At 49.1% G+C, this 27,817-nt stretch overlaps 1 protein-coding gene across 1 annotated transcript; it reads left to right on the top strand.

Moving 5' to 3' along the window:
• Nucleotides 1–112: 112 nt before the first annotated feature.
• SPG7 (SPG7 matrix AAA peptidase subunit, paraplegin) lies at nt 113–27,037 on the top strand. The gene is made up of 17 exons (XM_023934451.2): nt 113–320; nt 1,489–1,591; nt 2,069–2,158; nt 5,743–5,993; nt 6,568–6,707; nt 8,508–8,610; nt 10,098–10,223; nt 10,513–10,675; nt 11,404–11,577; nt 15,513–15,637; nt 16,789–16,891; nt 17,853–17,963; nt 21,684–21,799; nt 23,107–23,263; nt 23,829–23,992; nt 24,701–24,778; nt 26,384–27,037. Exons 1-17 carry the CDS (start codon nt 204–206, stop codon nt 26,591–26,593), a joined length of 2,331 nt encoding a protein of 776 aa, XP_023790219.2. The 5' UTR covers nt 113–203; the 3' UTR covers nt 26,594–27,037.
• The last annotated feature ends 780 nt before the right edge of the window (nt 27,038–27,817 follow it).

The raw sequence follows: 27,817 nt of genomic DNA on the forward strand, positions 1-27,817 counted from the left end.
CCCGGCAGCCCCCGCGCGCCGCCGCCGCCATATTGAGGCCTGGCAGCGCGGCGCGCGCCCCCGCTTCCAAGATGGCCGCCCGGCCCTCAGTGGGCACTTCCGGCTGCGCTGAGGCCGCGGTTCTGGTAACGGCGGAGCCGCCGCGGCTCGGGCTGGGCCCGTCCCGCCGGCGCGGCCTCTGAGGCCTCCGGGGACCGGCGAACATGGCGCTGCTGCTGCGGATGGGGCTTCTCCGCGGCCGCTGTGCCTTCTGGCGGCCGCCCGCCGCCGCCTGGGCCCGGCCCCGCGGCCGTGCCCTCGGCGGGGTTCGCGGCCTTCAGGTAACGAGGAGGTGGCGGGGGCTCACCGAGCACTGTGGGCACCGGGAGAGGAGAAGAACGGGGGAGAGGGACGTTCGGGGGGCTCGGGAGAGACCTGGGGTTGTTCCGTCCCGAAGGTCCGTCGTGTCAGCGCTGTTGGGCACTGACATGGGAAACACTGTGGAAATAATGGATTTATTTGGGTGGGAAGGGACCTTAAAGCTCATCTTACTCTAATCTCCTGCCATGGGCAGGAGACCTTCCCCTGTCCCAGGCTGCTCCAAGCCACAATGTCCAGCCTGGACTTGAACACTTCCAGGGGCAGCCACAGCTACTCTGGGCACCTGTGCCAGGGCCTGTCCACCCTCACAGGGAGGAATTCCTTCCCAGTATCCCATCCTTCCCTGCCCTCTGGCACTGGGAAGCCCTTCCCCCTTGTCCTGTCACTCCATTCCTTGCTCATATCTCTCTCCTCTTTTGAGCCCCTCTAGGTACTCAAAAGGTCACAGTTAAGTCACCCCAAAGCTTCTCTTGTTCAGTCTGAACAATCCCAATTCTCCCAGCCTTTTCTTGCACAAGAGGTGCTCTATCCCTCTCATCAACTTTGTGGCCTCCTCTGGATTTAGGACTTTTTCTGTGGTGTAAGTGGGAGGTAGAGGGAGAACAATGTGGGACATTGTTTCATGCCAGGTTTTTCTGGGATTAGTTTAAATGAAAGCTGTTCTGTTCTAGAGAGCATCAATCCTGAGGTTGCCATATTAGACCATCACAAGCTGGAAAAAAGAGGAGAACCAGGAAAAATGAATCAGGGGTTTCAGCCTGGTCAGTGTCCTTGGCTGCTTTAGAAATTGGAGCCTGTGCAGTGGAGGGGAGACAGGGAATCACAATGCCTTTAGAAAAAAAGAAAAAAAAAATAGACTCAGGGAGGAAAAAGATGAAATATTAAGTGTTTTGAGTGTGGGTTGTCTACTTATCCTTGTGCTTTCTTTGCTCTGGGTTATAAGCATTTCCAAAGTCACGTGGGAAGTGCCCCACCAGGAATCCCATCTAGGGCTCCCAGCTCCTGTCCTGACACTCACCCACAGCGTTTCCCTGATCAGGAATCTGAGTCTCAGGAAGACACACAAAGTTTGAGCAGCCACAGCACTTTTCCAATTGTTGTCTTGTTTTTCTTTCTCTTCTTCCTCAGAGCCTCTTGGCACCAACACTTTCCCTACCATGTCAAGGTCTCGGTGGAGCCCTGACAAAACAGCACATAATCCGGGATCCAGTCAGACTTTGGAATCTCCTGGGTGAGTCCTGAGGAGCAGGGAGGGAAAAGGTCTGATTTCATATGAGAGTTGACCTTTCTTCATTTTCCTTCTGCATTCCTGAAAGTGCAGCCAGAGGTGTTTTGTTCCTGGAGGTGGGGGTATTTGCAGGGATCCAGGTTTGTGTTTGGTGACAGGAATCAACGGCTGCACCTTCCTATCAGCAGCTCAGGGGATTAATGAAGTACTGGAGTAATTAGACTTTGTGTTTGTAGTCTTTTTTAGAGTATCCCCTAGCATTCCTGAGAAACCCGATTTAATTCCATTACCTATATTTCCTTTAATGAGCATTTCCAATCCCAGGTGTGAGGCTGTTGCTAACTGCCCACACCAGTGTTAGTGATGGCTGTGACTTGGGAATTGTATGCATGTTTCAGTACTAAAGAAATTTCTCCAATTTATTTCCCTTCAAAATAATCTCTGCCATCAAAACAATCTCTGACCTCTGCTTGCCTGCAGGTAGCACCTCCTGGTTTGCTACATCCAGCTCTCAGAGGAGTGGCCAGAAGAATGGAGGATTCAAGAAGAAATCACCACAGGAGGAGGATGGTACGTGTGTGCCAAAAATTCTGGGATTTACCAAAATACAGGGAGGAAAACCCACCTTCCTGCTTCCCTGTACCTGTAACTTCCTCCTGTACAAGCCTGGGGCTAACAGCAAGTTTGAAGGAGTATTTTGGTTTAGATGATGGACTGAAAGATACAAGACAGATCATAGAAAACCTGGAGTGGCTTGGGTTGGAAGGACCTTAAAGCTCATCCATTCCAGCCCCTGCCATGGCAGGGACACCTTCCACTGGCCCAGGCTGCTCCAAGCCCAGTCCAGCCTGACCTTGGACACTTCCAGGGACCCAGGGGCAGCCACAGCTTCTCTAGGCACCTGTGCCAGGGCCTGACCACCCTCACAGAGAAGCATTTTCCCCTAATATCTAATCAGGGGATGAAAGTTCATTAAAGTGATTCTCTTTCTGGGCTGCTTTGCTTCCTATGCAAATCTCTTCATTGCTGTTTTCCTTGGCATTGCCCCTTTTTGAAGGAGGACAGAAATATTACCTGGGTTTTGGTTGGGAGGTTTTATTGCAGAGCATTTTGACTTAATAAACTTGTATTAACTGAACCCAGTTATTTAAGCTGGATTTGCTTTTATTTTCTTATATTTCTTACATTTTCTATATTTCTTATATGTATCTTTATGCCTTTAATGTGGATGTGTCCCTACTTTTAGTGAATCACAGAACTCATATAAATTCCTTAAAGATCTCTCAGCTGTGTTACTAATTTTTCTTGGTTTTTCTTTTTTAAGTTAGTCAGTCTTTTTTGATACTGTTTTTTTCCTATGTCTTACTCTCCTAAGCCCCAGGCACGTAATGAATTTTTTGAAAATGAGTTTTATCTCCCTAAAAACTTGTCAATCACGGAGTGGCCTGGGTTAGAAGGGACCATAAAATCATCCAACCCTCTGCCATGCCTCCAGAGCTTTGTACTGCAAGTCGAGAGGCACTTAATGTCATTACAGACTGTAATTTAATTTTATAATTTATTTTCTAAGCCTTTACCTGGGTATCATCAAATGGTGTGAGCACTTGGCTTTTGCTTTGTTGTGCTTAATAATTTAATCTTCTTGGTCTTTTTGCTTTTGAAGTCAGAGGTCATCTGCTGCTGACAGCCTGGCTGGTGTCACTGCAGCATCCTTAGGGCCAGAGCAATGGCTTTTCCTTGATGATTTAACTGGGATGGTCAGTGTGATGTGAGTGTGGGTATCAGAGTCCTCGGGAAGGGAGTGTGGAGCTGAGGCACGTGCTGTGTGAGGCCAGGGCATGACTGAGCACAGCACCTGGAAGTGCTGTAGCTGTTCACATCAGTAACCAGCAGCACGCCGTGTTCCGTGGCCTCTCCTCCTGTGATTAATGGACAGCCGGGCTTTGCGAGGGGGAACGCTGCCCCGTGTCTCCAGGGGAACACTTGTCTCTGCTGTAATTATTACAAAGAACTCTTCAAACTGTCACCGCAGCCCTTGCAAAGATTTTAATCAGAGAGTTCACATTTGGGGTTAATGGCAAATCATTGCTTGGTGGAGGCTGGTGGAGACTCAAAAGCTGGAGTATTCCCACAGCTGCTGCTTGCAAGTGTCACATCCAGTCCCTGGGACTCGTTTCCTGAGTGCTGTGGGGTGGCTCGTGGTGCAGTTGGATGTTGTGCTGTACAGACATGCTTTACCACAGATGAGAAATAGATCGGTTTTGTCCTTGATTAAATGCAGACTAGAGGCAGGCTTGGTGTTGCCTTGCAGCTTTCTAGAAATGGGGCTCTCTCCTGAAATTATTCAGCTGCAGGTTGAAGGTCCTAGAAAGATCTAATTCCTGGAAATGGGAGAAGTTGTGTCAGGATGTCTAACAGACGGCTTTCCCCGGGTGATGTTTTTGTGATCACACCCCTGATTGTGTGTGTTTAGAGCAGGTTATGGGCCTCCACTTGTTCTGAAATGAAAGAGAGGAAAATGCTCTAGCAGGAGTTGACTCTGACACCTCCAAGGAACTTGCACAGCCATAGATGGACTATACCTGTCAGGATTCACTTTCCTTAAGTAGTTTATTTTCTCTATAAAATCTTTTTTATTTAGAACCTGCTCAGCTTTTCAGGATGTTGTGCAGACTAAGTCTTCTATAGTGTATTTTAATTTTGCCTAACCAGACTGTAGTGGATGTCATCCTGCAGCCTTGGGATGAATTCCTGAGTCCTAACAAAGCTGGATGCAGCAGATAACACTTGGTGAGGGGACGGCAGCAGAGAACAAAGCGGATGGGCTGGACGCGGAGCCTGAGCTTGTCACAGCTCTTTGAAATGATGACTTCTCTGCCAAGCTGCATTGTTTCTATTTAGGAACAAGCCTTTCCTGTTCAGTGTGGAGCAGAGCTGGGAAGCAGTGAAAAATGAGGCTGTGCCTCTGAAGGACAGAGGACTTTTTTTAGCAGCTGCCTGGGTCATATGTTTGTCCCTGGGTTTTGTTGCAGCGTGCGTAGGGCCTAATTGGTGACCGGTGATAAATGCTGGTGTCAGGACATTTTTTATGAATTTGCAAATAAATCAAATGGCTGCAGCACTGGTGCATTAGAGCCCAGTGGCACAGAATTAATTTATTTCTGGGTGTAGAAGGGTATTTATGTGTGCCATGTTGCTGTTGCTGTTGAATTGTATATCAAGAGCAAGTGCTAAATTATATATTGGGAACACTCACATGTGACTGGAAAGAGGAGATATTTGTTGTCATTTGAACAACTTAAACACTGGCCAGCAGCTGACATTGAACTGTGCTGTGACAGTCCTTTACAGCCCACAGAATTGTAAATTTGCCTGTGCAGTGCAAAAAAAAAAAAAATGTGTTATGAGACTAGAAAAATATTTGATGGCAAATAGTTGAAGTAAAACATCCCTTTTCCATGTGTCATTGCTTCAGTGTGGCTGTAGTACAATAAAAGTGTGGGAAAGCACATCCAGCATAGGAATCCCTCTTGGATACAGATCCTTAATGTGGGCAAGTTATCAAACCCTCTGAAACATGAGGTGAATTGTATGGGAGAAAATCCAGGGAATTTGGTTAAGACAGTTGGATTTGCAGTGTATTTGTGTTCTGTGCTATCTCCCATTCTCTGCAAATGCAGGTATTTACTGAGGTAGTGAAAGCATTGCTGGAGTTGTGGTGCAGGTGCCAAGAGATCAGAGCTCACCTGGAAACAATAATGTGCTGTGGGATTTACCAGGGACACCGGGATTACTCCTAATATTTTCCGCTGTGGAACCATGTTGTATAAAGTGGGTTATAGTCATTCTGCAGTTTAATTTTTAGCAACAAGGGTCCTGTGACTTTTTCTGACCTCTGTCCATATGGGGCCAGGCAGGACAGTGTCTCATTTTAGCCTAGAATGATATTTGGTGGGATTTTGGTGGGTTTGGTGCACTAGGACCATGGGAAGCCCAGTTCTTCAGGGGAAACCAAACAAAAACTCCCCAAAAATACCATTGTGTTAATCTTTGTCATTTAATTATCCCTTCTTTGGGTTAGAAAACTCCACAATTACACACTAATCCTTTTTCCTCTGATATATTTTCTTTTTTTGTTTTGTTTTTTCCTAAAGAGGAAGAGAAACGCAGGAGAAGGGAAAACCAGATGCACTTGGAACGTTTGCGGGCACTGCTGGTCCTCACCTTCGTCGTGCTGATGCTTCGCTTCATGATCAGTGATAACAGGGAAGGCACCAACATCTCCTGGAACTACTTTGTCAATGAGATGCTGGCCAAGGGGGAAGTGCAGAGGATCGAGGTGGTGCCTGAGAGTGACATTGTGGAGATTTACCTGCACCCGGGTGGAACTCCACATGGACAAGTTGTAAGTGACTCCCTACAGCTGGGAATGAGCTTAGCTAATGCTGCTGAAGGTGACTGAATTAATGGTCAGTAAAGCTCCAGCTGGTAAATTTGCTTTAGTTCTTTTCTTTCTTGTATTTGAAGTTCAGGGGGCCTCAAGCAACTGGAAACTGAGACTTCCAGTTTGAATTGTAAAAATAATTAATAATGTCCTGGGGAAAAAAATTTTGGATGTCTGAAAAGCTGGAGAAACTCAGTTTTCTTCTATCAGCTCAGTCTGATATTGGAGAAGATGTCCAGGAGATTGTAAACTCTTATGGCTGGATTTTGTTTTAAAAGTTTTCTCCTCTTTGGATTTCAGTCATGAGTGTTCTGTCAAACTCCATCAGCTTTTTTTCCTAAGACCAGAGGGTTCCTAAATTCACTGGGAGGCCTAGTGTCAGTCATCTGCTCCCCAATTCACTGATGCAGGATCAAAGGGTGTAGCATGAGGCTGATTTTTACCTGACTTGTCCATGCTGTGCCCGTCTGCTCCTGGCAGATATTGATATATAATAAATAACATTTCCATGCTGCTCTGGCTTGCCTGTCCCCAGAACGTGACCCTGCTGTACACCATGCGTGTGGCAAACATCGACAAATTCGAAGAGAAGCTCAGAGCTGTGGAGGATGAGCTGAATATTGATGAGAAAGAGAGAATCCCCATTTCCTACAAACACCCAGGCTTTTATGGAAAGTATGATATAAATTTGTCTTTAATGTTGCTCTTGTATTGGTGACAGCATCCTTTGCTTGGAAAAAAGTAACTCTCAGCTAAATGTTACCTAAATACAGAACAGAAAAGTTTTTGGGGTGTGGATTTGGAGCATTGAATGAATCTTTCTGAAAAATAAGGTGCTTTAGATGTACATTAATGTTTGAAAAGTGGGGGGGCCTAAGGATTCTGTAATTGCAACAGGCCAAAATGTTTCAGGTCAGGGTCACTGAGTTCTTGCTCAGCTAAGCACTTTTTGTCATAATCAACTATCCAGGTGCAGAGTGTGATAGAAATCTTGGCAACAAGTGATGTTACAGCCTGGGCTGTGGAGAAGACTGGGGATGCACTAAGCCTTCCTTCCTTGTTATAATGCTTCCATTTTCCCACTGGAGATGGCCAGTGTGTGTAATTGCTCCTCCCAGACACCTTGCAAAAATGTAAAGCTTGTGTGTGAATGGATACCTGGGCTGGATTTCGTCCTCTCATCAACATTTGGATGTTTTTCATCCATAGCTGAATATACAGAAATAACCTTTTTTAACTAATCGTGCAGTATGAGACCTTCAGTTCAAATTCAGATTTTTTCAGACTTGTGTAACAAGAAGAGAGGATCAGAACAGACAATCAGCCCCCAACACAAGCTGTTTCCCCTGCTCTTCAAAAGAGATTTTAAACAATTTTTTAAGAGCTGTGATGGGGTGCTAAGTCTGTCAGAAGGCCTGAAGAATGCCTGGAGGATTTGGTCTCCGTCTGGAGTTTGAGCCTGTGAGGTGCAGAGCCTTTGCAGCTCGGGCTCGGCTCGCTCCATGCTGTGGGCGCTCGGGATGTTTCAGAATTAATCCTGTTTGCAGAGCAGACAAACTGAAGGTGACTTTCAGGTTTCAGTGTTGCCTTTGCATCTCTCACTGAACAGAAACAAATGCAGCTTGGTATAGAGCTCCTGCTGGTCCCTTGCTTCAGTAAATCATCCCTCTGTGAGAGGTGGAACACACATTCCTGGTGTAAAGATAAGCACAAAAGTGTGGCGAGGCCTGATGGTTCCTCAGGCACGTGGAGCAGAACGGGGGCCCACCGATCTCAGCCTGTCATCTGGCATAGGATCATTTTTCCTGTTCCTGGGAGCATCCTTTCTTTAGAGCTCACAGGGTATTTGTCCTCAGCATGTTTGCCCTGTAACTGTGTTAGACCTGGAGTGTCATCGCAGCTCCCCATCTCCCACCTAATGCAGTGGGTGTTCCAAAGGATCCAGAAAACAAACAGTGTTGGTGCTGGAGCACTTTTTTCTGGTATAAAGGACTCCTGAGAGATTTGACTAAGGAGGATCCAGCAATCTCTTAATGGGAGACCCACATTGGGATTTCTACCAGGATTAGGAGAGTTGGAATCCCTGTTGTTGTTACCAGACACTGTCCTCTGCAGTGAGCTCCCTTTGGATGCACTGCCAGCCCCAGTGGATTCTGCTCCGGGTGTGATCTGAGTGCCTGGAGGTCCTGCTTGTTTTAGAAGCAGAAATGCCTCTGAAGTGGATGGTGAGGTCGAATTTCTTCCACAGCTGTAGGCAATGTTTGCCAGCGTCCTCTGCTTAACTTCTTAGGTTATGTAATGGTTGGGGTTTGTGGTTTTATATATCTGTATAAAAACCTGTGAAAGTTCCATTTTGTTAATCACGTCTGCTCATTTGCACTGTAGCCTACATGTCCTATAAAAGTAGCCACGTTGGGTAATACTGACCAGGTTGTGGGAGAATGCTTCAGTTTGTACTTGTTTTTGTCCTTTCAGTGATGTCCTTTCCCTGATAGTGACACTGGTGGCCGTGTCCATGCTGTGGAGCATCTTCCGTCTCTTCAGGGTGGCAAGCAGGGCTGGAGGCTTCAACGCTTTTGTGAGTAGCCTGGGTTTTGAGCATGTTTTGCAGCCTGTGGGGAGTCTTGGCCTCTGCTGGGTTACCTCCTCCCCTTTTCCCAGCAAAATCAGTGCAGGATGAGAATGAACTGGGGCCAAGGACTCTCCAGTCTTGCCACATCTTGCATCCTGTGCTGATCATTTCCCTGGCTGGTACCTTAACTGGCCTTAGCCGAGGTCCCTTCCCTTCCCAATGGCAGGAAGGGCTGAGCTCAGGGAATTTCAGTCCAGTTTGCTGTTTTCAAAGCTTGCTAATGAGCTGCAGCTGCAGATGGTGTTTTTCACTGGGCCCTGCCAACATGCCTCCCATACAGCCAGAAGTAGGAATTGCTGCTTTCTGCAAAATGAGTTCTCAATTTATAAAATATGTTCAGATTCTGGAGTTCATTATGTGTTGGCCTGTTCTGCTCCTGCCGCATGCCTCGCTTGCAACACCAGGCAAGCCACCTCCTCCTCCTCTCTCCCACCCTGGCCTGCATCAGCTGATGAAACCGTAGGAATCAGCCTGGGGTGCTCTGTCCCTGACCGCAGGGATTGGGGATGAAAACACAGTGAATTCAGTCCCTTGTTGGATTTCCCACTCAGTCTCCTCCGCAGTTCTCTTTTGGCTTTGAGATTCTCTTTGAACAAAAGGATGCAGCTGCTCAGAGAAAAAGAATATTTTGAAGAAGTGTTGAGTAATGAGGCCTTGAGGACTAGATTGTGTCCTTGCTTAAGTGGGGACAGCCAGGCCCTGAGTTTAACTCTTCCTTTGGATGTTTCTGAGGCCTCAGAAACCATAAACTTTCTTCTGAAAGAATAAAGGTCCTGAGTAGCTGCTTTGAGTAGAACATACTGAGCAGTTATGAGTGGGATGTTTAACTGAATTCTTGTTTTGACTCTCGTTGTGGCTTCACATGCATCAGGAGATGGAAACATGGTGGCTGTTCAGTTTGAGAACCTGTAGTTTTGGCCTGGGGTGTTTCCAGCAGAAACCAGCAGCAGCATCAAAGACTGCAAAGTGTCTGTGCTTTCATAAGTATTGGCAGTTATTTACCACTGACACTTATTTGCCATCAACACATGTTCCTTGGAACTATGACTGTCCCATGTGTATTAAGGCTCAGAGCATTTAGAAATCAGGGAGGAGATCCCAAATCAGGTTTTGGACATCTGCATGTTTTTAATAATCATCCCTGCCTGATCTACATGGAGTTTGAGCTGGATTGTGTAGGGATTATTACTGCAAGTTTATTCTGTCTCTTCCCAACCTGTGGATAAATAAAGTTTGAGTCACCCATCAATTTGGGAACTTTTTCCAGAACAAAAATCTGTGAAACACCAGTGCTTTGATGGGGACTTTGTGGTGTTGGGTAGGGACAGCTGGGCTGTCTCCCTGGGCTGGGCTGCCTCCCAAAATGTAGCAAAAAGCCTGTCCAGACCGTTGCCTTGTCCAAAGTTGTTTGGTCCTTGTGCTGCCTTCCACAGAACCAGCTGAAGATGGCTCGTTTCACCATTGTGGATGGGAAATCCGGAAAAGGAATTGGCTTCAAGGACGTAGCGGGAATGCATGAGGCGAAAATGGAAGTCAAGGAATTTGTGGACTATTTAAAGGTATGTAAAAGTAGAACAAAACAAATGTTTGCTGCCTGCCTTCTGGGATCGAGTGGTGACCTGGGATGGGGGGGTGCTTTGCGCTTCATCCTTTGTGGTTCTGGGCAGCCTCTGTTGAAGCAAGCTGTGTATGTCTAGTTCCACAGTGGGAATGCAGATGGACCTACTCCCATTGGCAGCTCAGAGTTGCCCATGCTCAAAACATTCTCAGGAAGTTCTGGGAAGTCCCAATGTGGTTCAGGGACTCGTTGTGAGCTGTTCCTCTGACCAAGCTGTGTTGTCCTTGCAGAATCCCGATCGCTACCTCCAGCTCGGGGCCAAAGTGCCCAAGGGTGCCTTGTTGCTGGGCCCACCAGGCTGTGGGAAGACTCTGCTGGCCAAGGCTGTGGCTACAGAGGCCCAGGTGCCATTTTTGGCCATGGCAGGCTCCGAGTTCGTGGAGGTGATTGGAGGTGAGGTGCTCCGAGGAGCAGGGGGAGCTCTCTTTGTCTGTTGCAGAGTCGGAGGGGGCTGGCTGGGCTTCCTGCAAAGGACAGGGCTTGGCATGGGGAAGATGAGTTGAATACTTAGCCTGAAGATATAAAAGGTTTTCAGTGATGCAGTTCCTTAATTATGTAGTATCTGAAGTGCATTTCTGGTTGCTGCTTTCTGACAGAGTGCAGCTGTGGTCCTTCACCTGCAGGCATCCTCTCTGGCTTCCCTGTACCTATTATTAAAGCCCTTGACTGAGGCTTCCTTCCTTGTATGGAAATGCAGATGGGGAAAGTAGGGCCTCTCTGTGCCTTGGGATTTCCATCCTTCTCCTTTTCTTCCTTCCTCACAGATCTCTTGAGACCTGACAAGGGTCAGTATGCAGGAAAATGTTGAATATTTCTGCTCTGAACTGTGGGAGGAACAGGAGGCCATGCTGGGAGGTGGGAGCAAAGTTCCTCTCGCAGCAGCTGTAGGAGTCCCTGCAGGTTTAGGAGCCCATTTTAACCCAGCTCTAGGACACACTGAGCCTAAGGACTAAACACGAGTTCTGGGGCTGTTTCTTTGTCCTCAGAGTGCTGACAGAGGGATTGTCATATTCAGAGGGTTTGTCTGGTGTCAGGTGTCTCATTGAGGGCCAGTAATGCTGCTCTCCAGCTTTGCTAACAGTTTTAGCTACCAGTTCACTGTTTTTACCCTTTCCCTGCAGGTCTGGGAGCCGCTCGTGTCCGGAGCCTGTTCCGGGAAGCGCAAGCTCGCGCTCCCTGCATCGTCTACATCGACGAGATCGATGCCGTGGGCAAGAAGCGCTCCACCAACGTGTCTGGCTTTGCCAACGCTGAGGAGGAGCAGACCTTAAACCAGCTGCTGGTGGAAATGGATGGTCAGTGTTTGTCCCTGCCCTTACCTCCTCCGAGGTCCAGCTATTGGCCTGTTCATCTTTGTCCTGCTTGAACTTGCCTGCCCTCTCCAATGTTCTCTTGCTGAAGTCTGAAGCAGCCCATGTACCCCATCACTAGTCCCTAAATCTAGTAAACTTTAAACCCTTGGAGTCCAGCTGGCCATTACATGTTGTTGGATACTTGCTGTATCCAGTCTGAGACTGGTAGTAGTTTAAAGCCTCTCAGTTTGGAGTCCAGCTGTCCTAAAGGGACAGAAGTGATGTAATATATCAATTCTCCTGTCCATTGGCTTATGTTTGTGTTGTCTGTCTGACCACAGGATCTCTGAGATGATTGAGATAAGCTTTGCAAACAAGTCCTGGTTTGAGGCCGCACTTGTGTTTGGTTTCTGGCTGTTGTGCACCTGGAATTGGCCCTTTGCTCAGACACTTTCTCATGAAGAATGATCCTTTGGCAGTCCTTAGTCCTGGCTCTGTCCAAGCCTGCAGCACTGACCCCACTTGAAATATTTATGTTGCTAAATCTTACTATTGCAGGGTCAGGAATAACCAACTACCTGCCCATCAGGGAGTGTTTGTTTCACTTTTTCCCTTCACTGTAACTGTGAGTCATAGCTTGACTGTCATGTTGTCTCATCACACTCTTCATATGAAAAATTAAAAGCCATTGTTCACCAAAAGCATCCCCAGACGCGGGTTCCAGCTGCTGGCTGAGTGTTTCCAGTGAAGTGGAAGATCTTGATGGGAAAGGCCAGTGGTAACACAGCCCAGCAGTCCTGGCTTGGGTGGGTCCTTTTCTCCCAACAGTGGTAGGGTGAGCTGGCCTCTGAATTAAATGGAAGCCTGCGTGTCTGTTCAGGAATATGTAGTCAGTACATTCCACATCTCTATCCTAAAAATGAAAATGTCTGATTTCCATCAGTCTGTAAAAATTAGGTGTGGTTTCCAGAGTGTTTCCCTGGTGAGTCTCAATACAGAAATGAGGGTTCAGCTCAACTGGAAAGTGAGTTTAGAAGGTAAATATTATCCTCTGTGTGCACTTTATAGTCCCTTGTTTGCAGTGTGCTGCCTAGTTTATTTTTAAATCTATATTATCTCATTCTTTACTCATGTCTCGTGAGTACAGAGTCCTTCATTTTGCTCAGTGCTTTATCAAACAAACACTAAGAAAAAAACAGTCCAAGGAGTTGACAGTGTCAAACAGGAGACAGCTGGCAAGGGTGTCAGCCTGGTGCTGGGAACATGGGATCAGCAGGGATCCTGGCACTTGTCACTGGAGTTACCTAACAGAGTGTGTCACCTAAAACAACACTGATGTGCCACGTGCAGCACACCAAAACAGTTCCCAGGTTGATGGTGAATAACCTGTTTAGGAGGGGAACAGTTCTGCCCCAGGAGTGGTGAGTGTTTGTAAGGAAGCCTTGAGATGGAAGATTGAGAGCTCTGGTTGAGCTTAAATTGAGGGCTGAAGGCAAGACAGCACCATGTACCCAAGCTGGGTATTAATTGGAGAAATAAAAGTCATGCACAAAAGCAGATCAGTGAGTCATCACTGATTGTTGGATTTCTGTGATTGAATGAGATTCCTTGGATGGAAGGGAGAGGGAGGAAAGGAGGATCTGAGCTGTGCAGGCTGCAGGGGGATGAGGGTACCATGAGCTACATGGGGTGAGCGCAGGCTGGGGCTCAGTCACATTGGTGTGAACATTTTGGGGAAATCAGAGGGCTCTTCCTTTGCTCTGAGTTTGGGAAGCACCAGGATGTGGTGGGAGAAGGGGAGGCGCCGGAGGGAGCCTCTCTACAAAAGCTGTTTGTGAGAGTGGAGTGAGTGACGCACAAACCCCGGCTCTGTCGGAGCAGGTGCCTGCTTTGAATAGTGAATCTTCCCTCTGAAACCGCAGACAAGCGGAAGAGGAATGTGACCCAAATCTCTCTGTTCTGGATGCTTTGAGAGGAGCTTTGACAGTCCTGGGCTGAGCTGGGTGTTTGTGAATGGAAGTGCAGGATGGCTTTTGGTAGCAGCTCTTCACCTGGAGCCCTTAGACAAGTCCTGAGCTGTGCCATGTGCAGCCTCGAGGCTGCCTTCAGGAAGGGGGGCCCCATTTCAGTGCCACTGCTCCCAGGAGATGCCCAAAGGCTTTTGGACAAATGGCTGGAGGGTGACAGACACAGTGTAACCCTGCAGATGAGATGTCCACCAAGCAGTGTGTTGCTCAGTGGGGGGAGCAGGGCACTTGCAGCTTGAGTGGACCCTTTTTTGCTTTCCTTTCTGGAGTGGTTCATTTGTGACCCTTGCAGGAACCCTTTTCTTCAGGCTACATTTTCAGAGCTGTCTCTCATTCGCTGATGTGATGAGGTGTTGTTTTTGTAGCCTGTTCCTTTGGCTGATCTTTGCCTGTGACATGCCAGGTGGTGTTGCATTAAGCAAGTGGGGCAGAAGCTGATGTGAGGAGGATGCTCTCAGTGCTTCTGGTTTTTTATTTGCTCTAATAGTCAGACCTATTTTAGGAGAGTCTTCCCAGCTGCAAGTCAGATAATGCACTGTGCCATCTAATCCTGCCATTCCTGGAGTGCCTGCCAGTCTCTGCTTGTTTATCCCACTCCAGAGTGCAGTGTGATACATGCCTGAAGGATGCTCGGCTTCATCCTCTCCAGCAGCTTATTTAGGCAGGAGCCTGCAGAGAGGGAGCACCAGGTCTGCTGCAGCACAGACTGGCACAGCCAGTCCTCTGCCTCACCTGGAACCTTGATCTGTGCTGAGCTCTTGCACGCTGACACATTTGGCAGCTCTTCTGCTGGAGCTGAGAGCTGAAACTGGCCCAGCTTACGTGCACGGAGACGCCTCTCCACAGCGTGGGACTTGGCAGAGGGAAGCACATGGGACTGAAGTGTCCTTTCCCTGGGAAGGCTGCTGTGTGCCAGGGCTGGGGAGTGTGCTGGAAGCAGGTGACTCATGCCCAGAGGCCTGCAGGCACCTGGAGGAATGCAATAAATAACTGTGTGAGGCAGTGATTCAACGGGAGCTCTGGCTCCCCACCCAGGCAGCGCAGAGTCTGCCCCTCTTTACCCTCCTGCAGCTGCCAGTGCCCTGCCTTCCCCTCCCCAGGAAATCCTCTGTCTTTGATACCTCCATTGGGGCTGCTCTCGGGCAGCCTGCAAATCCCAATGCTCCCCTCACCTTAAAGAACCTGCTCTGACTGGCTTGGCCAAATTCTGTGCTGATAATGTGTGCAAAGCTCTTGGGTTGTGTTTTGTGTCTGGTGTGGGTTCTGCAGGGCTGGTCTGTGCAGGGCCTTGCACAGTTCCTGTAAGAGGTGAGTGAGGAGGCAAGGAGCAATTCATGTTCTAACATGGCCCTTGTTGGGTGGCAAAGCTGTGCTCTCTGCACTAACCTGAGCACCTCAGAGGAAAGGGGCCTGTCTGTGACTGAGGCTGAAAGTAAATAAAAACTGAAAGGGCTTTCCATGAAAATTTGTGGAAAAGGCTGTTTCTGCTAGGAAATTCTGCTTGTACAATCTGGAGCTAAAGGCTCAGGAATTGACTTATCCCTGGGGGTGAGAAGGCATCTGTGAACTCATCAAAACAGAGATTCTGTTCTGGGATCTAGCTGGAGCAATTTCCAAATGTGGCAATAGGAAAAAGAAAAAGAAGACTTAAGCTGAGACTTATTAAGTAAATAAAAAGGGGATTTCAGAGTATCCGTGATAACCAGGGACTGGCCTGGGTGATCTGGGAGGTTCCTTCCTGACTTTGCTCCAAGCTGCAGGGGACACAGCCTCAGCAGCCCCAAAGGCTGCTGTGAACACCATCTGGCATTGTGTAAAGCTGTGTACTCCATCCCCTGCCTGCAGCCCACTGTGTGCCTGCATACAGTCTGAGGTGGGGAAAACCTCCTCCTCTGGTCTTGTTTTTGGCAGGAATGGGGACCACGGATCACGTCATAGTGCTGGCTTCCACCAACCGCGCCGATGTCCTGGACAACGCTCTGATGAGACCTGGGAGGCTGGACAGGCACATCTTTATTGATCTCCCAACACTCCAGGTATGCTTCACCACTGCCTTGTCCTTCCTGTGACTGAGGTGTCCCAGTCCCTGCTGGTCTCACTGGCCTGGCAGGGCTGAGCTTGGAGGAGATGGAGATGTTGAGCGTCTGTTTGCCTTTGTTCTTGTTTCTGTGTTCTAAATCAGGGATTTGTGGTGCTAAGGCCTGTTCCTCTGAAGTGACAGCTCACTGGTCTGGAGGTCTCTGCTCTGGTAGAGCCTTGGCAGTGAATTCTTCTGTGAGGTTCCCTTTGCCATGCAGAGCTATGTTTGTGTCTTCTCTTCAGGAAGCACCTAATTGGCAATTGGCTGGTGTGAGAGCTTAAATTGTCATGTGCCTTGTTCTGTAGGTTTATTGCCCTCCCTATCCTTGTAAGGCTCCTCATTTTCCTTTAGGCAGCCTGTTAAGTGACTTTCTCCTTCTGAATGCTTTTTAAATCCATTTACAAGAGTCTTCCATGTCTGCTGTGTTGACATTTGTAGCGGAGTTCTGGGAATAGGCTCAGCTGCAGTGAGGATCTGTGTGCTGTGCCAGCACAGGCTCTTCCTCTCCCATCTGTGCTTCACTGTCCTCCGCAGAGTTTTCAGTGAAAATACCTTAAATGCCTGATAGAATCTGGCCCCGGAAGCATGAACTGTGCAGCTGCCCTGAAGGAGGAAGGGGAAAAACCCTGGCAACTGAGCCCATTGTTTGAGTCAGGATCTCCTGGACCAGCTGAATGAGTCACTGGTGGCTGCTCGCCAGCGGCATCTCACCCCCACCTCCATCTGGGAAATGGGCGCAGGCTGAGGAGCTGCTGGATGGGCTTTGCAGTTTGTGGTTTGTGCAGGAGCAGGTCGAGGCAGTCAGAGCTCCTTCCTGCAAGAGCTTTTGTGGTGAGGGAGAAGTTAAGACACATCAGAGTGAGAGTGAGGAGGGGAGAGTGGCCCTGAGAGAGAAAGCCGTGACTCAGGGAGAGCCTCGTGCATCTGTTGGGAATTTGAGAGCTGGGTGTTTATCAGGGCTGCTGGAACGCTGCAAGGAGAGCCCTGCCCTCTGCTGGCACTGTCGCTGTCCCCTCTGCCGGCAGTGCCATCGCCCTGCTCCCTGCCATGGCCAGCAGGGCCCCTCTGTGACCCTGGCTGGGCTCAGGTGCTGGGTGTTCTTTACAGGAGAGAAAGGAGATCTTTGAGCACCACCTGAAGGGCCTCAAGCTGATCCAGGATGGCAGTTTCTACTCGCAGCACCTGGCAGAGCTGACCCCAGGATTCAGTGGTATGATGTGTCCTTGGGCTGCTCCTGCTCCATTTACGCTGGAGCTCCTGGGTGCTGGGGGTCTAACGGAGTTTTGGGCAAAAAGGGCTTTTTTCTCCATTTCTGTAGAAAAGAAAAAAAAATTGTGGGAACCTGACCAGCTCCCTGGTGAGCTCTGATGAGCAGTTATTCATGACTATTTTCAATCCTCTGAAATTAGTTGGACTCGCAGAGTGGGGGGGTAGGGAAGACACTTCGACAGTGCCCAGGTGCCTTATTCCTAAGGGAAAGAACCAGTCATGCTCCTCTCAGAGCTGTTGAGGATGAGGTGCTGCACTTCAGAAGAGAGACTGTTAAATTGATTTATGTTACCAGGAAAGCGATGGAAGGAACAAGTAGGAATTATTTTGCTGAGCAGAGTAGAAATTGGACAGCTCTGCGTGGCTCCTGCATGGAGCCTGCTTCCAGGGTGGGTCCCTGGGAGCTTGAAACAGTGCTGAGCAAGGGGCTCCAGAGTTCCTGTTTATCTGGAGTTCCTGGAATATCCTTTCTGGGTTTCCCCTCTCCCAGGCCCCAGCACACTGCCTCTCCGTGACTGCTCTCAGCAGCCCCCCGCCACCATCACCCACCCACACAAACTGGGAACAGATGTTCCTTCTCTTCTCTCCGAGGTTGAGCAGAGCAGCAGCCTGTGCCAGCCCACTGCCCACACCATCCCTGTCCCTGGGAGCCAGCCTTGGCCTCAGCCTGCTCCTGGATTGCTGAGCTCTGTGTGGTATCAGCATTCCCTGCCAAAGCAGTTGTATTATTCAAATCCAACATCAACACCATGGACTGGGGTTGCTGTCTGTTCCCAAGGAACAAAAAGCACAGGCTGTTTGACTTCCTTAGGTCCCTCTCCAGATTTGTTTGTGCCCATTTCTTCTCTGAGTTCGCTGTCCCATGCTGACCTAGTGTAACTCTTGTGAACTTGTGTCTGCAGGTGCTGACATAGCAAATATCTGCAATGAAGCTGCTCTTCACGCTGCCAGGGAAGGGCACAAATCCATTGATACCTCCAACTTTGAGTATGCTGTGGAGAGAGTCATTGCAGGTAAGAGATGCAGGTATTCCATGGAGTTTTGGACTGGGTTGGGTTGGGAGGGACCTTTGAGCACATCCAGTTCCACCCCTGCCATGAGCAGGGACAACTTTCATGCCCCCAGGGTGCTCCAAGCCCTGTCCAGCCTGGAGCTGGACACTGCCAGGGATCCAGGGGCAGCCACAGCTACTCTGGGCACCCTGTGCCAGTGCAGCAGCTTTTCCTGATGGTGCCTCAGGGGTCTGTTCTGCTCAGGTGAGGGGGTTACATCCCAGAGAGACAGATGGGTCCAGACTGTGCTCTGGTCTGGAGGTTTTCAGTGACAGTCACAGAAAGTTCTCTGAAAAATACCCCAAATGGCTCCATCTTCCTGAATCTGCAGGAGTCTGAACCCATAGCTCAGGGAAAATGACAACTGACAAAATAATAAAGAGAAGAATTTGAATCCATGTGGCTTTTTTTCAGTTTTGAAGATCGGGGGGGTTGTGGGTTGTTATTTCTGGGGTTTTTTTAAAGAAGAGTGACAATATCTCTGAAATTTTCTTGCTGCTCTGGACACCTGCTACATAAATATCAATAGCAAATAGTCTCTGCATCCTCACCACAAGAAATTAGAGATTTTTCTTTCTGCCCTCCAAGCCCAGGCTTTGATGAATTGGCAGAATAAACTGCAAGACAGTAGAGCACTGTTCTCCCTCTGAGAACATCCTGTGGCCTTTCCCTGCTGCTTGTGCCATTGCCAGGAGAGTAACCTCTGGAGATTTCCCTGTAGCAGTTTATTGTAGGGAGGGGGAAAGAGTTCCCAGAACTCTTGACTTCACCTGAGGGATTTGAATCTGGTGGGTTTTGGGCTGAGCTGCCCTGGAGCCAAGCTGTGGATTTCATAATCAGACACTGAACTGCCTCCAGGCTCCATTCCTGGGGGGAGCCTGGGCACACAGACTGGCACTCTGTGCCTCTTTGGTGGAACATGTGGAACAGGATGTTTGTACTGGGTCACTTACTTCCCTGATCCTGGAATTAAGTCCTGACTGTTTGCTTTATCAGAAAATGCTTAGAGAATTCCTCATTTAAAACATAATGTTTGAGAAAATGCTTCACAGCTTCACCTGTTGCAGAAAAAAACAAACCCTTGCAGTGCTTTGGTTAAAAACACAAATCCCAAACTGTAGTCAGGAGCTCCCAAGAGTGGACAGTGAGACAACAGTAGTTGTAACACAGAAATTTTCATCATCTGCAGCAAAGATCACAAAATTCTGGGCTGGTTTGGGTGGGAAGGGACTTTAAAGTCTGTATTCCAATCCCTGCCATGGGCAGGGACACTTTCCATTATCCCAGGTTGCTCCAAGCCCCTTCCAGCCTGGCCTTGGACCCAGGGATGGGGCAGCCACAGCTTCTCCAGGCACCCTACGCCAGGGCCTCCCCACCATCACAGGGAATTTTTTTTCTGATATTCCAGCTAAACCTCCTCTTTTCCAGTTTGAATCCATTCCCCCTTGTCCTGGCACCACATGCTCCTGTAAAGAAGTGCTCTACTTTCCCATCTGCAGGAGCACAAGCACCAGACTTGTGGGGATTCTCTTGGCTTTTCTCTCTGATCCTTGCCCTAGTTCCCCAGACTGGGAAGGTAAAGCAAAAGGCAAGGAAGGCTGGGGGGGCTGGCAGCAGAAGGGATCTCTAGGATCCATGTGGTGGGGCATTGCAGGACATGAGCTTTGGCAGTTAAAGCTGCCTGGCCCCACTCAGGCTCTGCTGTGTGTAGGAGGCCACAGAGTCTTTTTGTTGCTTAATCAGATTCTCTCATATTAGCAGCACTGGCTATTTTTTGTAGACAGATTCTAAAAGACCCCAAACAACCCCCCAGGCCCCTGTATTAAATGTACCCTTTCCATGTCATAGGAATGCTTCTGGGTTTCACAATCCAGAGGGCATTTCAGTTCCTATAAAAGCATTTCTTGAAAGAAAGAAGATATTACTGTGCTTTCCATTAGGAACTTCTGGTTTTAATAAGAGTGGGGTAGAATCAAAAGGGAGCTCTGCAAGTCCAGAGGCCCTGTCAGCCTTAAAGCTTTGTGTTGCTGTAAGGGAGGAGCAAGAACTTCTCTCTGTGGTAGTTCCCATTGTGTTTTTAGTTTGGGAACAGAAAGCAGTCAGTCAGGTCTCCTGGGAGCGAGGGAAGAAACCTGCTGAGCACACAGAGGCTTTTAGGGCTTGGCTTTAGAACATGGAGCCTGTTTTCTTGGTGGGGTTTGTGTAAGGCCAGCAGAGATGCACTAGAGTTCTTTCCTGGCTGGCTTGTGTCATGAATGTGACAACTACAGGCTTTCAGGGGACTTCAATGCCTGGGGATTATGTAAGAAAATAAATAATCTTGGTAGGCACAATGTGTGCTATTGTGAGGAGCATGTTTCTATGTTTTGTCTGTTTGTATATGTATACATGTATTTATATACATATATTTATAGAGAATAGATACATCTTTCAGTGGAAATAGCCATACAGGGCCATGCTCACACACTGCTGAGGGCAGGGTAGGGGACTGACCCATGAAAATCAAGGCAGTTGCAATTAATCTGCTGTTCCATCATGCCTAGCAGGGCGCAGCAGTTTCCAGGGTCCCTGAGCAGTCATTTTACAAGATCTGCCACACTAATTTTGTTGTTTCCTTGTTTAATAAAAGCCTTGACTTTGTTTAAAAATTCATGTTAATAGAATGTAGTTTTCCAAGACATGAAGCAAGTTTGATGCAATATTGCTTCTGACTGGCTGCTCTCCCCTCTGCTGCTCTGGGCTCTGTGTGGGGATGCTGGCCTGAAAATCCTGGGACCTTTTTGTATCCAACATTCTGAGCTGTAATGAGTGCCTGACACACTGTGTGTTCTGTAGTTATTTTTCCTATGTGCTAGAATGTTTACTTCCATTCACCTTTTTCTTGTTTTTTTAAAAAATCCTTTTTGGACTTGCTCTGTCGAGTTGGAAAATAGATACTTTGGAAAATTACTTTTCTGGAGGAAGGGTTAAGTGTAAGTTATGACTTCATTTGCTGGTTCTCAGGAGCCTGGGAATAAGCTCATACAGAGCATGCCATGTGTAATCAGAGACATTTCCAGGCTCTGGAGAAGGATTTCTATATCTGCTTCTGGACTTCAGCTGATTTGAACACTCTTAATGCACAATTTTCTCATGTGGGACCTTGTATATATGATTCAGCATCTCTCTTCTTTCTTGTTTTGCCTAAGGGACTGAAAACAGCAAAATGAGTGTGAGACTCTAGATAGACTCACTTTGGGTTTTGTTGTTTGGGGGCTTTTTATGTTGTTTTCAGACTTTTTCCACAAAAAAACAAAAAAAAAAACCCAAACAAACAACAAACAAAAAAACCAAAACAAAAAACAAGAGTAAGCTGCCTTTTTACAGACCCAACCCTGGGAACAAGGTTATTGTGATCAAATCGAATGCCAAATTATTTGTCTAATGGTTAAGTCTGTTGTAAGGAGAAGAGGCAAAAGTTTCTGCCAGGGTTTTCAAGCAATCCCAGGTGTGGATTGCTTTCCACTTGAGGGCCAGGGACCACCTTTCCCAAACATTTTAGTTAAAGGGGTTTTGCTGCCTCCCCTCTCCAGAGGCAGCACAAACGGTTCAGCCACAGGCTGTGCACTAGGCTGGAGCAGGTTCTGCCCCACTGGTTGCACCTGTTGATAACTTATCAAACCCTGGTGTGTGTTCCCACAGGCACTGCCAAAAGAAGTAAGATCTTGTCACCAGAGGAGAGGAAGGTGGTGGCGTTCCACGAATCCGGGCACGCGCTGGTGGGGTGGCTGCTGGAGCACACGGAGGCTGTCATGAAGGTACCTCCTCTGCCAGGCAGGGCAGTCCCGGGGGCTTCCCTGTCCAAGATTGCTTTGTTGTACTTGTGTGCAGTTCTGCTCAGCTCTGTGAGCCTGGGGCTGTGCTGCTGCAGCAAAGTACATGGAAAACACAGAATCACACACTCATTTTCCTTGGGAAGCACCTTTGAGGCTCTCGAGTCCAGCTACTTTGGCACTGCCGAGCCCACCACTAAACTAGGAGAGGTTCAGGCTGGATATTAGGCATAAATTCTTCACTGAAAGGTTGGTTAAGCATTGGAACAGGTTCTCCAGGGAGGTGGTGGAGTCACCACTGGAAATGGTCAAAAACAAGCTGATGTGGCACTTCACGGTATGGTTCAATGGGCTGGTGGGATTTGGTCAGAAGTTGGACTTGATGGTCTTGGAGGACATTTCCAGCCTTAATGATTCTGTGATTATATAAACCATGTCCCTAATTTATGCTCTAGAGAAATCCATTATTAGGCTCCATTGATGATAGTGCTGGTGCAAAGCTGATTAACCAGCTATAGGAGAAGCCTTGCAATTAAAAATTAGAAGCAACTGAGTCTCCCTGGTGCTGCTGCTCAGTCATGCACTTCCAGGCTGTTCCATGTGTGCACACATCCAAATGTGATCCCTTTCCCAGCACGTTGCAGCAGGCAAAGCCACTGCAGGAATTGCTCTGGTACTGATGGAGAGATGTGTTTTCCAGACTGGGAGGTTGTCTGCCCGAAGCGCTTCTCTGCAGGGAAAGGCCTCCCTGGCACCCGGGGATGTGATCCCTGCACATCTACTCCAAAAGCCAGGGCACTGGGGGGAGGTGGGGAGTGAAATGACAAGGGTGACAGCTCCTTGGCCCATTACCAGTGGCACATTCACTCTGAATGACCCATTGTATAAGCAGAACTGGTGTTAATTACTCTTGTTTAATGGCTGGGGAAAATGGATGTTATTTTTCTGAAGGCTCCTGTCTTTCTGCAGGTAGTCTCAGGGATTCTGGAGCAGAATCAGTGAACTTTGTGTGGCCTATACACTCCAAAGTAACTCCTAAATTTCAGGACTTCAGTGACTTGCTGTTAAGGATAATTACCAGGGCAGAAAGTGTGCTTGTGTGTGAAGGCAGAGCTCTCAGTTCAGGAATGAGTACAGATCTTTGCAATCTTTGGCCATGTCTCTGTAGGCCAACCTGTCCATAGATTGGACAAACTTCACTGGGGATGCAGAGACCTCTTCCTGCCCTCCCTGTGCTGCTGTAGGGAGAGCTCTGCAGTTCTGTGAGCTGAGGGAGCTGCCCTGTGTTGCAGGTGTCCATAGCCCCTCGGACCAACGCGGCGCTGGGATTCGCACAGATCCTGCCCCGGGAGCAGTACCTGTTCACCAAGGAGCAGCTGCTGGAGAGGATGTGCATGGCCCTGGGGGGCAGAGTGGCCGAGGCCATCACCTTTAACAAGGTCACCACAGGTGAGGAGCCAGAGCCTGGCATGGGCAGGTGGAGGTCCAAGGAGATCTGAGCAAGGGACAGAGGTTTCCTGTGCTGGCAAGAAGAAATGTCACATGGTGTGTTTTAACACTTGTAAGCATGGAGGTCTCAGGGCTGGTTGTCACTGTGTTGTCTCAGGCTTGTCCCAAAGCCTGAGGCCACAGTTGAGGCTCTTGAGAAGACCTAGGACTTTGCTGTTTCTAACTAGTTAAATCCAAATAGGATCACAGAATGGTTTGGGTTGGAAGGGACGTTAAAGCCCATCTCATTTCACCCTTTGCCATGGGTAGAAACACCTTCCTCCAGGCCAGGTTGCTCTGTGGGCAGTGGCAGGTCAGGACTCAGGTGAGCTGGCCACAGTAGGGTCACTCTGTGACTCCTGGGACCTGCAGGAAGGTCCCTCAGTGGGCTGAGCATTCACCCCCATGGGCTGCAGTGGGTCCTGTGCTCTCTCCACTGGTAGGACATGCGTTTGTGCAGGATGTGCCCTTCCTACACCGAGCTGAGAGCTGGCCAGCAGTGTGTGTGTGTGTCTTTCCTGCCCAGGAGCACAGGATGACCTGAAGAAGGTGACCAAGATCGCCTACTCCATGGTGAAGCAGTATGGGATGGTGCCCAGCATCGGGCAGATCTCCTTCCCAGACCCAGAGAGTGCCCCTGGCATCGGCCGGCGCCCCTTCAGCCAGGGCCTGCAGCAAATGATGGACCACGTAAGGCCACCCTGGGCTAAGGGTTTCTTCTTGTTCTTTGCTTTCTGCAGTTCACTGAAAAATGGCAAGTGGTTTACACCCAAACAATTTGCATTTTGCCATTGGCCAGTGAGTGTGCACTTACCTGTTCCATGACTGTGTCAGGGCTGTGCAATGAGGCAGCAGGGACAGGCAGAATCCCACCTGGCTGTGAGTTCAGGCTGTGCTCTGCAGGGCTGAGACGGCAAGAACTCTGTGTCTTCAAGTCACAGCTGCACAGTGTAGATGTGTGCACTTCCTAGATCAGATATAACCAAAATGATGGTCAGACTGACTGCAAATCAGCCTGTTCTAAGAGGAAATTTGGGTTCATTGCTGAGAAAACACACTGGTTTAGTTCAGAAGTCAAAAAGCTGGAAACAAAAAAAGCTCTGTTTCAGAAGCACCATGGCTGTGCTTCCTTGGGATTTGTGCTGAGCTGCACCTTTAGTTCCTGGACAGCCTTAATTGCATTTCCCATCAAGCTGTGCTAGGGCAAGACTTCACTGCCCCTTATCACCAGCACTCCTCGGGCCTTTTTCCAACCAGTTTATCCATAGTTTCTGTTGATGAGAACTACATTCTGCCTGGCTCAGTTTGCAGATTCCATCCCTCAGTGCTCTCCTTGTTTAGCCACACATTGTGTTTGTTGCCACCTACACCCCAACTCCCTCTTCTTGTTTCTTCAAGGAAGCCAAAATCCTGGTGGCTCAGGCTTACAGGCGCACAGAAAAGCTCTTGCTGGAGAACCGGGACAAGCTGCAAACAGTGAGTTGGATTGTGTGGGGGTTTGTTGGTTGGTTTGGGTGTTTTTAACTGGTGGCTTTGCTGCTTTCTGTGCTCTGTAGCTCAGCTGTTGCAGTGTTGTCTCTCTCCTAGAAAGTCTTGTAGTGGGAGTGTTGGGAACGAGTGACTGTTTACTGTGTATCCCCCGGATTCAGAGCAGGCACGGGAGGAATGTGTGTGCCTTTCCCAGCAGTGAGTAGTCTGCCTCCTCACACCAGCTGGTGTTTGCAGGGTAGAGGAGGAGGAGTGCTCTGTGGAAATGATCAAAGCTGGAATTTGTGTCCTTCACCTGCATTTCTCTGCTTGCCTCTTGACAGTACAATGTTCTGCAGAGCTGACAGTGACTGGTTTTGGGAAGCCAAGCCAGTCGTCAGGTGGACAGTGTCTGGAGGAATATGGTGCCTGTCACCTTGGCTGATGGGAGATGGTTCCTGCTTTCTGGTGACTCCAGGCAGTTTTCACCTCCTTAATGACTGATACACCGAGGAATCCTTGGTACAGAGATAGAGCTCTGCCTCTTCTCCTTTGTGTCCTGACAGTCCCAATCCAGCCACACACCCTGGCACGTCCCCACCTGTGCCAGGAGCTCTGTGCCCAGTGGTGAGCCAAGCTTGGGTCACAGCACCCTCTGTATCTCTTGACTTCTCTTCAGAATTCCAGTCTGTGACTTCCAAAATGACCAGGAGTCAACTTAATGTTGCCTGTTTTGCAAATCCAGCAATTCTTTTCCTTAAATCCTCTTTTTAAACAAACAATAACAACAACGACAACCCCTTCAGCTACGCAGTGTCAGGCCTCCTGTGTGTGCTAAGGAGAGAGCTGGGACATGCTGCTGTCCCCAGGACAGTGCCCTGGCAGCTCTGGAGCAGGGATCCTCAGGGGTGTCTCTGCAGGCTGCTCTGTCCTGCTGCTGCCATGTAACAGCAGCCAGATGTTTGCTAGAGGCTCAGCACAGAAAAACTTTAAAGTGCAGCCAAAGTATCTCCAGAGTCAGTGTTTTGGTTGCCAGGCCAGCGTGTCACATCTCATCAGCAGGATGGAGCAGTTCTGTGCTGGACAGCCACCTGCTGCTCCAGAGGGGTGGTGCTGCTGCCAGAGGGGCCAGAGAATTCCACTCTTCTCAAGAGGAACTTGTGCTGACCTCCAGCCCCTGCCTGCAGGAACAGGCAGCTCTTTGTTAGCGCTCTGTGTGCAGGGAAGGCTCTGGGTCTGCCAGAGGTCTCCATGCTGCTGCTTTGGCTCTTGGGCAGGGCCACAGGTGCAGTGACAGTGGCAGGAGGGACACTTCTCTCATTGTTCATGGAGCTCACATTCCAAATCATTCCCAAGAGTTTGCTTTGTTGCCTGCAGTCACACTGTGTATTCCTGGCCAAACATGCTCTTGGGAACAGTGCTGGAGCCTGGGGAATTTGGTCCTGGCTGCAGTAGCTTCAGGGTCACCCTGTCTGTGGTGGCACAGCCAGGGTCTGCTCCTGGGGGGCTGCAGGTGCTGAGGCCTGAGCTGAGCTGACACTTCAGCTCCCAGAAGCAGTTCTCTGCTCTCTCTGGGGATTCCATCCCTCATTTTGCCTCCTTCCTCTTTTCCAGCTGTCCAGTGCCCTCCTGGAGAAGGAAGTGATCAATTATGATGACATTGAAGCACTGATCGGGCCCCCGCCCCACGGGCCCAAGAAGATGATTGCTCCTCAGAGCTGGCTGCAGGCAGAGAGGGACAAGCAGGACACCAGGGAGGAGGAAACACCTCCCCAGCCACCAAACCAGGAGGAGGAGGAGGAACCACGCCTGAGACCAGTGTGAACCCACTCCTGTGTGGAATGGGACACAGACCCTTTGCCTTCTCAGCCCCAGGATCAAAGATGCTGAGCAGGGAATTGCTGTGCTGCTGCTGCTATCCCAGAACTAAGGGATAGCTACACTGGCTCTTTGAGCTTTATCCTGCAGGAAGGAAAACTCCTCAGGATTTCAGAACTGGTTCCTAGCAGGGTGGGGGTGATTAGGAGTTGGGTAAGTCTGGTCTGCTGTGGAAGTTTCTTGTACACAGGAGCAGGGAACGTATTCTAACGGGTGGAAGATCCCATGTAAGTCACCTCTGGCTGTGCTCTGCACCATGGCAGGAGGGCAGGGCTGTGCCCTCAGCATGGGGACACCCCTGTGGGGCTGAGCTGGGTTGCTGCAGCTCTTGTGTAACCCTTGAACACAACACACAAACAGCCCTGGCTGGAATAAACTGCCCACAATGTGCTGCTGTGTGTGTACAATGTGTCAGGCTCCGGGGGTATTTTGGCACACATGAAGCTCATTAGAGCTGTGGAGTGGTACAGGACAAGGGCCTCCTTCTCCCTGGTCAATAATTTATGTCCAGTTTTTACAGCAAGTGTTTCCTAAGCAGAGGTTGAGGCAAAACTGTGCAGAGCTCAGCAGTGGGACATGGAAACCAGCTGTGCAGAGGGTAACTCTGAGCACACATGGGAAGGCTGTTCTGAACTGCTGGTTCTGAGCTGGAGAGGTGCTCTTGGAAATCCAGCAAAAGCAGGTGTGTTTGTTTGGAATCCTCAGGAAAAGCTGCTGCTTCATCCTCTTGGCTGCTGCAAAATGGGCCCTGCTGACAGGGTTGTCTGGTGTTCATCAGAGAAAGCATTAAAGTGGTTGTTGCTGCCTGGAGTGCCCTGGCTGGCTGCATCTTTTAGGAAGGGTTATTGTCTGCAGCTATTCCATCAGGACTGTCTGTGACCCGAGGGACCCCAGCCCAAGCCTGTGCTCTGACAGCTCCCAGCCCTCGGGCCTTTGTCACAGTCCCAGGCTCCTGTCGGGTCAGGCTGGAGCTGGGAGCCTCCTGCTTCCCTGAGAACGTGAAGATGTTCTGCACTGTGTCTTCTCCCCTGTCCCAGCTCGTGCCCTGGGGTTTCTCAGTACCTGGGGAGTGATTTCCCTTGAGTTCAGGGACACAAGTAGTTTTTTACATTTTGGATGCTGCTGTCTGGATGTTTAAATTCCAAACTTGTTTGTTTCTTCCCGGTCTCA

The sequence above is a fragment of the Cyanistes caeruleus genome, chromosome 12 (genome assembly GCF_971803275.1).
Source record: "Cyanistes caeruleus chromosome 12, bCyaCae1.hap1.1, whole genome shotgun sequence".
NCBI classification, from domain to species: domain Eukaryota; kingdom Metazoa; phylum Chordata; class Aves; order Passeriformes; family Paridae; genus Cyanistes; species Cyanistes caeruleus.

Coding starts and splice junctions, on each gene's coding strand:
- SPG7 (XM_023934451.2), top strand. CDS start 204: ATGGCGCTGCTGCTGCGGATGGGGCTTCTCCGCGGCCGCTGTGCCTTC. Junction 10,224..10,512: donor AATTTGTGGACTATTTAAAG/GTATGTAAAAGT, acceptor TTGTCCTTGCAG/AATCCCGATCGCTACCTCCA. Junction 15,638..16,788: donor TTGATCTCCCAACACTCCAG/GTATGCTTCACC, acceptor TGTTCTTTACAG/GAGAGAAAGGAGATCTTTGA.